Here is a 16,280-nt window from a genome sequence, read left to right on the forward strand (position 1 = left end):
CTGGTCTACAGAGTGAGTCTACAGAGTGAGTTCTAGGTCATTCAGGCTACACAGTGGGACACTCTCTCAAGCAAAATAAATAAGAAATTTGGTATGCAAGTAACTCAGTTATTGGGGGCTGTTTCCTAGCGTGTTACCAGTAATGAGACATCATACGAATTAGAACATCTTTTCATTACACACACCTACTCAGCTGGGACTCCAACACTAACAGGTCTAAAGTACCCAATACTTCCCACCTGACTTTCAGTGTCTAAAATGTTTAGTGGTAGGACTGGGCATCTAAATGAGATGTTTCCCAGCAAACAGCTGCATTTCTCTCCAAACCAAACTGGAGCCAAGACTGGAGACTGCCCCATTTCTCAGGAGTTTAATTGGACTAGACAAACCATCAATAGCCTATACCTCTAATACCTGTGGCCTACATGACAAGAACTGAATTGAATTCTTCAATTTGATGCTGTTTTCTAGTGAAATCTTTCCCCCTTTCCCTCATGCATGAATATGTCTGTGCACATTCATAATTCATGTGTGTGCATTATATATCAGTGTGGAGAACCAAAGGATGACCCTGGGCATTATTCCTCAGATACCTTCCACCTTTCTTTCCCCTTTCTTCCTTCCTGTCATCTTATTCTTTTTTTTTTTTTTTTTGGCGGATGGTGGGAGAGGGGGGCATGCAAGCCTCTCACTGAAGCCCACTATCTGGCCAGCAGGCCCCAGGGATCAGCCTGTTTCTGCCTCCCCAAAGCTGAAATTACAAGTATGTGTCACTGTGCCTGGGTTTTTCCCCCTCCCTGTTTTGTTATGTTTTTAAATATTGGTTCTGAAGATCAAACTCAGGTCACTCTTGCAAGGTATCTTCCCAGCCCCAGTAGGGCTTTTTTGATGTTTCTTTATCCTGTCAGGAAAGACATAGAGCTTGATTGTGCCTGGATTTTTCTGAGTCCAATACCAATTATACAGGTTGCCAATAAACTAACAGCTTGGCTTATTATTTTATCCATCATGTGTTTTATTCACCATGCTAAGTACCTTATTCAATTCTTACAGTAAAACTTCAAGAACCCTTTCCCACGGTTTTACAGATGGAGGCCTTAAAGCTCAGTACATCAAATGGCAATCTGCTCCATATTAACCTACACATGGAAAAGCACAGAGCACACACAACAAGCCACCCTTCCATAAAAAGGAGGGGCTGCAGGGCCCAGCCAGCCTACCTCTCCACGACTGTGAGAGCATCATTGAACCTTGCAGCAAACACATCCCCAGTGAAGTACTCAGCTAAACGGCCCACAGCCTGCAGCAGGGAGCTCAAGTCTCGCAGCGAGCAGTGCAAGCGCCGGCAGTCATTCTCCGCTGTGATGTTCAGCCTGTGTCCTGGAATACAATATCTTAGTTCTCCAGAGAAGAACAAACTTTGTAATAAACAACCATTCCTAACAAGCCAAACAGAGCAAACTAATGCTTCAGGCAATAAAAATCTTTAGTTGTTTTCCAGTACAGAACAGCACATCTGGGAACAGCCTCTACCTATGACTTTACCCATGTTGTTCCAGGGACCCAAGGCAAGGACAAACAGCCTGGTATATCCCTGATTAGATTCCTTCTGACACTGGCAGTTATGACATTACCAACCTACACACAGGCCATGCAAATGGGTGACTCCAATAAGTGACATGCCCACCACGGTCCTATTTCCAGGGCAGAGCTGGTGCCCTCTGGGAGCTCTGCATTCCATCCCAGGATCTAGGCCAGTACAACAGGAAAAGACAGCCTAGGACTTGGGCACAGAGACAATCCCTGCTACTTTCTCACTGTACCATTGACCCTTCCAAGCTTGCCTCTTCAACCTTAAAATGGGAAAGACACTATCACCTAATTCACTATAAGACGGAGTACATTAAAACCCTACAACCTACAGGCATGGTTCAATTTTGTAATTATTATGGATCACAATGAGCTAAAAATTTTCTAAGGCCTGACACTTTCTTACTTTTCAACATAAAACTAAACCTAGCAAGCATGATGTTAAGATGAATGACAAAACACCCCTGACTGGTCTTGTGGACCAGTCTCTTCATAGCCACTCACAGAACCAAAGAGCATCAGGACTCAGTCTAGGGAAAGACCATGCTTATCACGTGTGGGAGATATCAAGTGGGGAAGCCATAGTTAAGACCCAGGTTTGGACACTTGCAAACCCACATTCCCTTAGCACTTTTCAAATCTGTGTCCTCCCAGAGCCACTCCAGGACTTCCCCCTCTATCACCAAACCTTCTCTGCTGGTGTCTGCTCCACTACCATCTGTTGTCTTGCTATGAAGCCCTTTGGTGGAACTATGCCCAGCGGTTATCGTAGACACTAGGAAGAATGAGTCGTCTGCTGTGTGTCTGCACCTTTCTCCTAAACTCAGATCACCTAAGAACACCTCCATTCCCCGTTCCCCGAGGATCCTCAACACCAACCCTGTGAAGCACACCTGCCTCTGTGTAGCCATGTGAATGACACCTTGAATAGAAAACAGCCCAGACAGGCTGCATATGTGTTTTTCACTGTGGGTTTGAATAAAATGAAACTGCTGACAGCTGACTATTTTTGGACTGAATAAAACAAATTCTGTCTAATTCAATCTAATACATGTCCCACCCAAGGTTCATGGCACTCAGCACTGCAGCTGATCCTTTCCCGAGCCATCTGCAAGGCAGACAGACACAGAAGCACCAAGGATCCCAATTATGCTCTCCAGCCTTGTCCCACTCCTCTAGGAAATCTGCCCCTGGCCTCAGAAGTACACACGGCATGCAGGGGAAGGGAGGCCTGTGCACAATGACACATGTTTTCTCTTACTTGGCCAAGGCTAGGTCATGGGCACGCCTCCTCCCTGTCACTCCACAAAAATCAGCAAGCCTATCCCTTTACTGCCTCCAGATCCCTCACAGGAGCCACACCCAGTCCACAGAACATTGAATGTCTGTGAGGTAGAACCTTTAAATGGAAATGATACTACATACTGAATTAGACAAGCTTTTAAAGTCCTCTTTCCCTGCTAAACCAAGTTACCATGAAGCAGTCTAAAAAGCAGCTTCCTTGACCAAGAGGTGAAGGGGTAGAGGTATAAATATGAACATTTAAGGTATTCTACTCTGAGAGAATACACAAATCAGAAACCAACCTTCACTTATCAAGAGCTAATTCCAGGGCAGGCACCAAAGCTACAGAGAAACTTTGTCTCTGAAAAAAAAAATCATAAATTGAAAGTTTCCTATCCTGTAAATGCAACAATCTCTTCAGCAAGAAAGCTGTGTAGCTAAACCAAGAGTTGAATTACTCAGAGCTACGGGAAAATCTCAGTGAGTAACAAAAGAAGCCAAATAGAAAATAGGTATAAGGAGAACAGCCAAAAAGAAGGTCACCATCCACACACAGGAGAGACTGACAGTGAGGGCAAAAGCTGACCTGTCAGGGACATGAGATATACAGCAGCTGACATGGACGTGCTTTGCTTTGTTTGTTTGTTTTACCAAGAATGAATTAGCAGGAAATATAGCAGTAGCAAATATGCTAACAAAACAGTGCCTGGCGGGAGTGTGTGTTGGGGGGCAGGGATGGGCAGCATCCCTGAGCTGCACAGTAAGTAACCTTACTGGTTTAGCTACCAATTACAAAACACTCAAGTGTAACTTGTCAAATGAAAAGGAAATTGTACCTGACTCCTCACCAGCCCTGAGACTGAAGAAGTAAAGGCCCCACAAAGGGGAAAGCAATGAAAGGCATGAGCTTCACAGCCCACCAAGACTGACCAGCATAGCAGGGAGGGTACTTGAAGCAGCAAGCAGCCATGGGAACCAGAGAACAAACTGTTCAACATTTTTAATTTTTTAAATAACCTTTGCAGTGGAAACTTGGCTTCCAAGTCGCTAAGGCATGGAGGAATGCTTCACCATGGGCAAGAAAACTCCCTTTAAACCAAGAAATAATTATTTATCTGGTCTGAGAGGTTTTATCACTAGAATATGCACCGAGAATGAGATAACAGAAGAACCAAGTGCTCTGTGAAACTGGCCTAGGATGGACTTTAGTGAATGCAGGGAAACCTAAGACTACCTGCCCTTCTGTGATGGGAAGCTGAGTATCAGCAATCTCAGAAAAGGATTAAAAACCCATGCAGACATTTACCCAGACACAAAAATCAATGACAGCCAGGCATGGTGGAGGCATGCCTTAAAACCAACAGTCAGTAAGTTCTAGGGTAGGGCAGCTTGGTCTATATAGCACATTTGTGGCCTACCAGGACTACAAAATGATAAACCATCATCACCACCAAAAGAAGTCAACTACAGCACTGAATTGACCTTATGGGTCAATGGAAGAGGGCAGAATACCCCCCCCTTTTTTTTTGGTTTTTGAGACAGGGTTTCTCTGTAGCTTTGGAGCCTGTCCTGAAATTAGCTCTTGTAGACCAGGCTGGCCTCAAACTCATAGAGATCCACCTGCCTCTGCCTCCCAAGTGCTGGAATTAAAGGTGTGTGCCGCCACCACCTGTCTGAATACACTCTTTTTATAAAGATAACATCCTTAGGGCCTAGAGTATGACTCTAATTGCAATGGCCCTCAAGGAGAGACCACCAGTTCTGGAACCATCCAGCATTTCACATCAAATGATCTTATTAGTGCAAACACACATATTCATTTTGTAAAGTGCCTTCTCAAAGTTTACATAAACTGTTCTCATCCAGGTTACAGAGCCAGAGCCTGAACTTGAGACATGCCAAGACTCATCACCCTCCTGGGGCCCAGGCTGCCAGGGCATCCTCACAAAGAGGCCCTATGGAGGCCCTACCATGAATGGAAAGTTCACCCAGGAGGAAGCTGCCTTCTGGACAGACAAGAGGTCAGACCAGCCTGTAGGGAAATGCTGAAGAGCAGTACACAGTGGGATAAACAGGGCAGGGTAGGGGTAAGGTGGGGTGATGCACGGATCTAAGGTCACTGGTGTCTTCACTTGGCAAAAATGAACGTCAGTTTACGGCATCTTTCCACCATTCCCCATTATTCCATCTTGCTATTAGCACAAACTGGCTGGCTATGTGGCCCTGGGTAAATCAACATCTCTGAAGAGCATTATCCTCTTCTGTAAAATACAATAACTAGTAACAATGCTTCTATCTCAAAGTACAGAGGAGAAAAAGGAATGACAGAGTAAACAACGTAGTGCCTGGCATGCAATGTGTGCTCTACAAAGAGGTTGTAATTATTATCCGCAGAGTAACAAGTGTTAACTCTCCACTCTAACCACGGACAGCAAAGGTCTTTGCAGCCAGCTGTGGGCAGAGCCTCCTGCAGACTGCTAACTGCAGGAGCACTCCAAAAATGAATGGAGCTGCTACCCTGGCTGCTTCACATCACAAGTCAGAGGAAGATACCGCCCTAGTGAAATCCCACAGCCATTATTTCTAACATACCCGCTGTTTTAAGGAATATAAGGAAACACTCCAGGGCTTTTTAGTCCGAGCCCTGATTAGCTTTCCCCCACAGCTTCTTTGTAGTAGGAATTTCTAAAAACTTTTATTTAGAAGTTGAAGAGATGGGAAGAGAAGCTGTACAAGGCAAATCACATTATTACAGCAGAGGTGGCAATAACTCAATAGTTCAGTCTTTTTAATACTAAACTAAATTCGAAAGTAAAGACCAATTTACCTGACCCCGAAGTAACTACAAATTGCTGTAATCCCAAATAAACTTCTAAATTGTCCTGAAGAACTGGGAACTGAAAACAAAGAGACAAAGTTTAAAACAAAAATCATAAGTACAAGTTTTGATACTATTTTTAACATTAAAGCGTTAAGTACTGACGAGAAAGACAGGGTCACATACACATGCTAAGCATGGTTCCCTTTCAGTGACCTCCCAAGACCTACAGATAAAACCTACTAGTGCCAAAACAATAAAGAAATCAAGGTCAGTTTGATTCCTTTTAAAGTCATAGCAAAAGATTCTGGGGCATGACTAGTACTGTCTTAACAAGACCTACGACTTTAAGAGCCAGGTCTTCCATCAAATCTGAGAAGGTCCTGACCTTGAAAAAAATATCAAATATGTCTTATTAATGTTCATGGCAAAGAGAAAAACAGACCCAGGTATGGGACTATCAGTTTCCCCTGCTCATTTAGCATACAGACCTTCTGCCTTTCTTTCCTAGGCTACTATACTCACCCTTAAGATAAGAGTTAGCTGGCAGAGGTGGTGCACACCTTTAACGCCATCACTTGGGAGGCAGAGGCAGGTGGATTTCGGTGAGTTCAAGCCTGGTCTACAGAGCAAATTCCAGAACAGCCAGGGCCACACAGAAAAATCCTGCCGGGGGGGGGGGGGGGGGAGAGAGAGAGAGAGAGAGAGAGAGAGAGAGAGAGAGAGAGAGAGAGACAACACACAACTCTTAAACTTGCCTAAGAAAGGCAGGTAGCAAAGTGACCTGTTAGTTCCTGTGACAGAATGCCAAGTAGTGGCTTGCAGTTATGTGCAGAAGCTGACCCCAGTAACCTGTCTTGCCTTTAACAGACAGACAGAACACACACACACAAGCATAAGTAAAAATAATGTATAGATTCAGAACAAGGGAAAAGAAAAAAATGGACAGCCCGATAAGTACAAAAGCCATGTTCCAGAACAAAAGCCAGGAACAAATTAGACTTCCCCTTCAAATGGTGAGTTACCAGAGTTGAGAAGGCATGTGTAGGAAGGAGCTCCATCACTTTGGCCACTACCTCCAGGCTCTGGCGTAAGTACCGCTGCCACTCCGTCTGCTGCTGTGGGGAAGAAACAAAGGTATCAGCTCTCCCAGACAGGCAGGTAGGTCCCTGTTCTCTTTATTACCAGCCTCCCTTTAGCCTTAAGTCTATTCTCAGATGTTAACTTTAGAGAAAATAGGAAATAGTGAAATCAGGAATTTGGAACTTTGAAAGGGCCCAGTTATTTATTTTTTTAAAATATTATTTCATTTCCTAACAAGCAACTTCTTCAGAAAGCAAATAATTCACATAGAACAATTCACTTTTCCTCCCAGGATCATAGAATTCAGAAACAATGTGAAAGTTTGGGTGACTTTTCTATTATCCCATTGATAGGCAGCAGTCACTTCTTTACATATACCTGACTCAATTATCACCATTCAAGGCATGGCTCATAGGCAGTATCACTGTCCCCAGGGACCAGTCATTAACATAAAACTCTGATCCCAGAATCAGGATGCATTTCAACAAGTTGTGCTAGAGATTCTTAGAAGAGCTAACATGAGGAATCCCGCCTCAGTCAGTCAGTAGCACAACTCACCCTTCCACACTGTATTGCCTCAAGTAACTGTCAACATAAGTCAGCAAAATAGGCCATTTCTATTATGGAGATGAGGGAATCATGGCTCAGAAAACCTCAAAAATACATCTCTGTGCCCAAAGCTGCAGAGATTCAAATGAAAGCCACCTGGTTCTAAGTAGTGTGCTTTTTCTTTTCTTTTTCTTTTTTTTAAATATTTACTCAAAGTTAACTGTTTTTTTAAATATTTATTTATTTATTATGTATATTATGTGTATTATGTGTGTATGTCTGCAGGCCAGAAGGGGGCACCAGACCTCATTACAGATGGTTGTGAGCCACCATGTGGTTGCCGGGAATTGAACTCAGGACCCCTGGAAGAGCAGGCAATGCTCTTAACCACTGAGCCATCTCTCCAGCCCAGTGCGCTTTTTCTTATCCTAAGAATCTACTCTCAAGGTCAGGATCATGCCACCAGTCACTCTAACTTTGAGTATAATATTAATATTAGAAAATTTTCAAGTGTTTGATAGAAGGAAAGATAAGCTAAAGTTGTGCCGTAAGAATATTTTCTTATTAATGTTGTAAAGACCAGCACAAGATTCAGTTTAAAAAAATAACAGCCTATGGCATATGCCTTACATAGACTATCATTCCAGCCTTCTTCTCCTGAACTATTCCACCAGATCCCAGCTAGGTAGACAGTCAGTACTCCTTACAGCATCCCCCATGCACACCTGGTCTCTCTGTATTCCTAGTCTGCAGAAGTAAAACGCCTGTAAAACATTTTCAGAAGCAATGAGATAAGGTAAACCAACAGAAGAGAAATGCCTCTTACATCATCATCCAGAGTTTCGTCATCCAACTCCTCCAGTTGGGCCTGGTTGTATCTGAACTGGATTCGATTCAATACCTCTGTGAGCAAGAGGACCAGGGCATCTTCGTACCTAGGGAGGAGGGAAGAGCCAACATCAAGGGAAAGCATGCTTTCAGAGGCCTCCTGGACTGGAGGAACAGTACTTGCTATGGACACACCTCAACCCTGGTGCTGTTTCTGAGTTGGCATAGGCGTAAATGAGAGAAGTGGTACTTGACTACTTACATCAGACATCTTTGATGGTCTCTCTTCTACAGTTAAGAGTTCTTGTGGTTATTGCTTGCATGGAATATAATTTTCCATCCTTTGACTTTCAACCTCTCCTTATTTGAATCTAAAGTGAGTTTCTTAGTAACTGAATCATAAATTTTCAAATCCATTCTGCCCTTCTCTGCCTTTTAACAACTGAATCTAATCCACTATAGTTAATATAATTATCAATAAAGTAAGTCTGATTTCTGCCATTTTTCTTCAATCACTACCTTCTTTTGTATCAAATACATATTTCTAGGGTAACATTTTAAGTCTCTTACTACATATTTTTGAGGTTTTTTTAAAGTAACTTCCCTGGGAACTACTAATCCTGTATTTGAGTATCAACAAATAACACCTTTTCTGTTGTTTTCGAGACAGGGTTTTCCCATGTAGTCCTGAAGACCAGACTGGCTTTAACTCAAGAGAGCCACTTGCCTCTGCATCTGAGTGCTGGGATTAAAGGTGTGCACCACATCCAGGTTAACACTTTTAATAGCTGTAAGAGGTAAAGTGTGAGAAAACTAAAATTAAATTGCTCAAGATCAATAAGAAGGCTAGTTTGAAGTCAGGGCTCCCTAACTCAAGCCTCATGTTCTCTCTACATATAAACTACCAGTGGCTTTAAGTCAAACCTAAAACTCAACCTTCAATTAATTTTAAGATCACTCAGAAACTAAAGGGAAAATTTAAAGGGCCTTGGGGAAATCCTGACCCTCTGGTTTGTATCTAAAAGTAATTTATTGAAGAAATTCCTCAAGCCCCACATGTGGCTACTTTCCACAATAATAACTTAGCAAAGAAGATACCAAGTCATTATAGAATACTTGGTATCACGTGTGTGGGGGGGGGGGGGCAAACAAAAAAACGATTGTTTTTAAGAAAAGATTATGCACCTAAATGCTTCCTCTCCTGAAAACCTAAGACCAGTTAAACTGTGGTTCCCACTTGTCAGTGTGTGGGTGGGGCTGAGGCTCAACAAAGCACAGGGATCCTGAGACTATCGGACTTGCTGCTGGGATGCTAAAGGAAGACTGCAAGGTAAAAAGAAGGGTGAAGGGTTCATTCTTCCTGTAGGTTTGCTCTCTGACAATGCTGCCCAGCAACAGCTATCCCACGCCCCCACCCCAACTTCATTCTACATTCCCAGCACCTGTCTCACAAGCATTCCCAGTGAGTCAAGAGCTCCTGAAGGAACGCTTGAATACCAGCTTCCCAGGCCTCCTCAGAGCTCCTGCAACAAGAGGTGAGGCTACATCTTTAAAATCCTGAGCCCTCACCAACTACATGGAACTTAATTAACCCACTGATCCCCTTTCCCTGCCCCTGACTTAGTGGTGGAGCTGCTTCATGTAGTTATCAACTGTGTTGCCTTCCTCACCGTTTTCCTAGCCTTCTAACACCTATTTAACCAGCCATCTACATTGGAGTCTTGGTTAAAATACTTGTGGTTTCTGTTTTCGGAGTAGTACCCTAACCATTTTGCTACCTAATCCAAGAGAGCCAAACTTGAAAGAGTCAAACCAAGGTCAACTGTAGTCCATCTAGTCCAAGCATTGCCAGCCATAAGATGAATCTCTGTAGAGACAGTCTACAGATGTCTAGCAATCCTGAGCTATCACATTTCCGTTAGGTGGGGTGGGTACAACAGATCATTTCCTACCTGTGGGTACACACTGCCCCTTCTCCACAAGACTGAACCATTGTTTTCAAGTGATTTAACAATATAGCAAACACAGGCCTAGAATAGAATAGAAACTGAGTATGGCACAGGAAAGAATACTGGCTGGGGAAATTATTAATAAAATTGACATGTGTGGGGAAAATCACACGTAAGTGGATGTCCCAGGAAGATAATTAACACTCAGGCCTGGAACACATTACCTCCCATTTACCTGTGACATAACCCATAAGGCTATACGTGTTTTGCTATAAATTGCTATATAAGATCAAAGCACTCTTACAAAAAGAAAATCCCTTTCAGACTAAAGCACAGATAGATTTTGGCACTGCTAAATAAACCCCATCAGGAACTGTGCTAAAGGCACACAAGTATCCAATCTCCCAAAGTGTGTGGCAGGCATGGAAGAGGTGTATGGACACGACAGACACCCTAGCTGCTTGTCTATACCTATTAACGGCCTCCATTCCTACCTTGAGTAACTGAACGCTGGCACTGAGACAGCTAAAACACTACACTTTCCAGTGGACACAAAGACAGTAAAGAAAATTACTAGCTCAGGTATACCAGTTCATTTTTATATCAACTCGGCAGGCTACAGTCATTGAGAGAGAGAATATTAACTGAGAAAATGCCCCCACCAGATTGGCCTGTGGGGAAAGTCTATGGGTATTTTCTTTTTTTTAAAAAAAAAATTATTTATTAAAGATTTCTGCCTCCTCCCCACCACCGCCTCTCATTTCCCTCCCCCTCCCCCAATCAAGTCTCCCTCCTCATCAGCCCGGAAGAGCAATCAGGGTTCCCTGCCCTGTGGGAAGTCCAAGGACCACCCACCTCCATCCAGGTCTAGTTAAGGTGAGCATCCAAACTGCCTAGGCTCCCACAAAGCCAGTACGTGCAGTAGGATCAAAATATGGGTATTTTCTTAATTAGTGATTGATGTAGAAGAGCCCAGCTCACTGTGGGTGGTCATGGGGTGTATAAGCAAGTCATGAGAACAAGCGAACAAGCAGCATTTCCCCATGATGTCTGCATCAGCTCCTGCCCTGAGTTCCCTCAGTGATGGGATGTTATGTGGAGCTGTAAGCTAAAATAAAGTTTTCCCTCCAAGTTGGTTCTGGTCATGGTTTTTTTTATTAGCAAGAGAAACCTAAGGCAGTAGGGTTTCTAAAAAGTAGCTTTGGTCCAATCTCTCCACTTCTTATTTCACTGCCTGAGCCCGACATGTGGTGTCTGTGTAATCCTTCTTAATGCCTTTCCCATGAGAGAGACGACCAGTAGATCCCCATGTCAAGTTGACCAGTAGTCACTAGTGTTATCGAAACGATCCTCTATGAGGTTCTTCAGATGAAAGGTGCTGAACTGTGTGTCTCTCCTCACCCTAGCCCACATGTAAAAAGAACTACCCTCAATGTAACTGTGTTTGGGGCCAGGGGTAAGAAAGGAAAAGTTGATATCTTAACCCAGTAGCACTGCTGCCCTCCTAAGAACAGACAGAGTCCTTTATCTCTGTCTCTCACACGGATACCTGATACCTGAGAAGACCAAAAAGTTCGGAACTCTCAGAACTGAAGTTACAGATGGCTGTGAGCCAACCATGAGTGCTGGGAATCAAACTAAGCGCAGTCGGTGCACTGAACTGCCAAGCTATCTCTTCATCTCCTTAAAAAACTTAAAAGAACCAAAAATCATACAACTACATCCAGATAACAAAAGTGAACTGGAAAACACTAACAAGGACATATGAAAAAAAACTCCAAATATTTGGAAATTAAATAGAGATTTAAAGTGAAATTTGATAATAATTTAAGTGACATGGCATATATTAACCTCTGATAAAGCTGAAGTAGTGCTTAGGGGTAAATTTATAACATTAAATGTACATATACTGAGCTGGGGATATGGCCCAATTAAAAGGCCTTGCTGCTCTTGTATAGGACCTAGGTTCAGTTACCAACATCCACATGGTAACTAACAACTGCCTGTAACTTCAGTTCCATAATATGATGCTTTTCTGGCCTCTCTGGGCACCAGCACATACAAACAGGCTGACAATAATACACACAAAATAAAAACCTTTAAAACAAAGTGTATGTGCATAAATGGAGAAAAACCCTACTAGACAAAAACTTAGCTACACAAAACTAGGCAAGTTAAAGCAGCTAGAAAGTGGGTGCCCAATAAACACAAATAAGCAAAGTGAGGATGTAAATGAGTCAATACACAGAAATAGTTCCAAGGCAGTAACTGCATATGAATGATACAAAACTCCAGATAAATTTTCCATCTATAGTGCAGTCTGGGCATAAATATTTTTATATAGGGGCTAAGTAGCTACTGAACTCTGACCTCTACCTTGTTAACACTTTTTTAACTATATACAGTGTCGTACACAACAACAACACTGACTTCCTCATTAAGCAGAACAATCCACATTGTTTTACAGCCTGACTTAAGGACACTCAAATTCCTGTGCTAGTCTGTAGCCAGCATTTGCCAGTACTCTTGTGACAGGCTCCCAGGACATGACACAATAACTTTAGGTTGCTTCACACACTGGTTTCTTCCTCTTCCTGTAAAAACCTAAGTTTCTACACAAGTCTCTGATCCCTGGATGAGCACCAAGAAAAAGGGGAGAACAAGCAGCAAACACTTTCTCAGGGGGCACCAACTGCAATGCAAGCCAAGGTCCCACGTGCTGGTTCAGCTGGTTTCCTCCACAGTGTGAAGAAGGCACAACCACACCCAGCACAAAGGTGCAAACGCACCCTGAGATTCAGGCTCTCTATGCTATGATCTCTAACTGATGAGCAGGACAATCAACTTGACCCACAATTCTGCTAAGCAGGGCATGATGCAGACATTTCTCTTCACACTGGGCCCAAGTCCTGAAGTCCTAACAGCTTTCAGCCAGAAACTTGAACATTCTCACTGGGCAAGGAATATGCAGTTTCCAACATCCTCCAGTTTCCAAGCTCCTAGGACCACAAATAAATCTGAGTATATTTGTGCTTCGAAGTCCATAGCCTGCAATGTCACTTTGTTGTAACAAATGATGCAAAACTCTAAACCCACAAGGGACAGGAAATGAATGCTGCCTTTGTGACCTAACCACACCTACGTTTCCTATTTGAGACACCAAGAAAACAATTTCTGACTACTTCTTACAGATCAGCCAATTTTGAAGTTCCGGCTTAAGCCACAAATGTGATTCCAAAAGCATGCCCATGTTATCAGATGACAAACATTTGATCACATTTGCATGCTCAGAGTTAAAATAAGTATGGTAATTACCAACACCAATGTTCTTTATCAGCCACTCCTATAAACAGTACGTCTCTGATATACCAAACAGAACAGTGACTTCCAAACCTTCAAACCCTTAATTTAAAAGCATTTACACCGAACATACTTGCAGAGACATATAATAAAAAAGATGGCATAAGCCAAAGTTCAATGTTCTTTCTCTGTACACCCCAGTGCACTATCTTGGTGCTCTTCTTTCCAGTCCACTCCCTCAACCGCTAGAGTGTTAAGCAAAAAAAAAAAAAAAAAAAAAAAAAAAAAAAAAAAAAAAAACAGATCTTAGGGAGGGGGTAGTTACTGTCAGATCAGTTTTGAGGATTTCGTTTTTGCTTTGTGTGTGTACATATACATATTTAAAAAATAAATCATGAGGCTGTGAAGAAGGCTCAGAAAGTTAAGAATGGTTCTGTTCTTCCAGAAGAGTTGAGTTTGCTTTCTAAGACCTAAGGCAGTAGTTTAAAACTCCTTGTAACTCCAGTTCTGGAGGATCTGACACCCTTTTCTAGCTTCTATGGGCACCTGCACACACATGAAACTCTCTCTTTTTCTCTCTCTCTCTCCCTCCCTCCCTCCCTCCTTCTCCTTCCCTCCCTCTCTCCCTCCCTGTCTCTCACACACATACACAATACAAAATAAATGTCAAAAAATATAGGTTAAGAGGGTAGTGAAGAAATGGATCAGCTGGTAAGAGCACTCCCAGCACACACATCAAGAGGCTCACAACTGCATGTAACTCTAGTTCCAGGGAACCAAACATCTTCTGGCTTCCACGGGCACCCTCTACTCCATACATACACGCACGTATACTAAACACACACATAAATAAAGGTTTCATTTAGGAAAAATAAAACTATCGATGAGAAAATTTTCTATCATTTAAAGGAGCCAGCAAAATTTCTAAGCATTGTGCTACCAGATGGCAGTCTGCCATACAGGAAGATGGGTAAAAGGCGTCTTTAGCTGTCTACGGTCATCATAAGGGTCAAGTGGCAGCAGCATTTTATATTTTTTTTCATCATCATCACTGTGATCATTAGGATATTTATTATATATCTCACCATTGTGTCTATGTTTCAGATCCAAGATTTCCAAAATCCTAACCTTCCTGCAAGACTTCCACTGTGCAGGAAGAAATATGACAGTCTAGCACCCAACCAAAAGGAATCCTTGAAGCAGACAAGGCATTTAAACTCCCTATAGCACTATCCCATCTACTGGTTTGTAGCCTATACTTTCAATGCTAGCAATCTCCTCAGCAGCATCACAACCTCCACACCTCCTGTCTACTGGGCTTTAAAGAGCATTTTCATACTGATCACTTTTCCAGGGCATTTTCAACTAAACTGCAAGATATAAAAGACTACCTATCACTAAACATAGGCGAGTGAGGTACAACCCCAGAACTGAAGGGCTTGCCTCTTTGGCATATAAGAAAGACATTCTGATAAAATGGCTTTTTCTTTGAAGAATCTCATTCAAAAACAACTGTCAGTCAGTAACCTCACCAGACCTTAGGTTTCTGCTGCATGAACATACCCTGCACCCATAACCTCAATCAAGCTGACACTAAAGCAGCTCAGAAGCTATTCTGCCATCAAAAGATGTTTGTAAACAAAAGAACAAATGTTTAAACTTCAAGTGTCAGTATTCTGTAAAATTTAAAAATCTACAAGACCTCAGCAATGAGAAGAGTTCTAGAGATCTAGTCCAGTTCTCTACCCAGAAGAGAGGACCCACCTCCATCCATTTGGCCCTAACTCTGGGAAATGGTGTTGATGGCCTCCACCACTATTATCAAGTGTCCTCCAATGACTAAGACATGGAAGATATACTATTTAGGGGTGGGGTCTTGTGGCGGGGAGGCGACATGACCTGGAAGGGTACAGCTTGTCCCTGACCTTTTCTTCCTTCTACCAGTTCTTGGCCTACCCCTTCCCTGGCCACTATGATGTGATCAGCCTTGCTCCACCCATACTTCCCACAACTATGCTCTGCCTCACCACGGCTCAGAAACAAGAGAACCAACCATGTGACCATGGATGGAAACCTGAGTCGTGAGCCAAAAGAACCCTTTCCCCCTTGAAGCACTTTTAATCGGGTGTGATACTGCAGTGACAGCAAACCAGCACAACCACACTAGCTCCATTTACTAACCACTTAATGGCTCAACAACTGTCACCACCCATAAAGAAACAAAAGCTTCCAGAGCGAATTTCCCTAAACACAACCAAGTGTAACTACAGATGAGTTTTCAGAGCCAGGGCTGCTCCAGAGGTTGTGTCCTGGTGACAACAGAGACTGCTTTCATCGGTACTGTGCCGACACGGAAGCTAAAGCCAAACCAGACACCACCTGCAGCCTCTCCCCTGAGTAAGCATACTAGCACCCAGAGCTGGACCCCGTCCGTACGTGCCTGTCATGAACTAGTGAATATATATATTAAAATGTAACAATCAGGGTGGCACAGCGATCTACTATCACAATGGAAAACAAAGGGAAGCCGCCATCTTTGGACCTACCTATTCCATGTGGAGTAGAACACAGCTCCATAGGAAAATATATAAAATATAATGGATTCTAATGCTAAGAAAAGCTGCCATTTGACCTTTTCTGTGTGTGGATCCTGTCACTGTTTGTTCACATGATGAATTCACAAGTTTCTCTTTTCCTCTCTCTGGCCCACAGCAAAAACATTATACTAGACAAGAAAAATGTCTGTAAAGCAAGAAAAACATTCTCCATTTTCTGTATTTAAAAATTATAATTAAGAGTTGGTTGTAGTAAAGCAAACCTTTAATCTCAGCACTCAGGAAGCAGAGGAAGGCAGATCTTTGTGAGATCAGGGCCAGCCT

At 42.8% G+C, this 16,280-nt stretch overlaps 1 protein-coding gene across 2 annotated transcripts in view; it reads right to left on the minus strand.

Annotated features, from left to right (window-relative positions):
* Xpo6 (exportin 6) overlaps positions 1-16,280 on the minus strand; it is a 108,633-nt gene that overhangs the window by 26,727 nt on the left and 65,626 nt on the right. For both annotated transcript variants that reach the window (XM_075972158.1, XM_075972159.1), the window contains 4 exons: positions 8,151-8,259; positions 6,718-6,810; positions 5,702-5,771; positions 1,221-1,380 (listed from right to left, as the gene is read on the minus strand). In XM_075972158.1, the coding sequence (XP_075828273.1) occupies positions 1,221-1,380; positions 5,702-5,771; positions 6,718-6,810; positions 8,151-8,259 (432 nt within the window). The remainder of the gene's footprint in view (positions 1-1,220; positions 1,381-5,701; positions 5,772-6,717; positions 6,811-8,150; positions 8,260-16,280) is intronic.

The sequence above is a fragment of the Microtus pennsylvanicus genome, chromosome 5, assembly GCF_037038515.1.
Source record: "Microtus pennsylvanicus isolate mMicPen1 chromosome 5, mMicPen1.hap1, whole genome shotgun sequence".
In the NCBI taxonomy this organism is placed as follows: Eukaryota; Metazoa; Chordata; class Mammalia; order Rodentia; family Cricetidae; genus Microtus; species Microtus pennsylvanicus.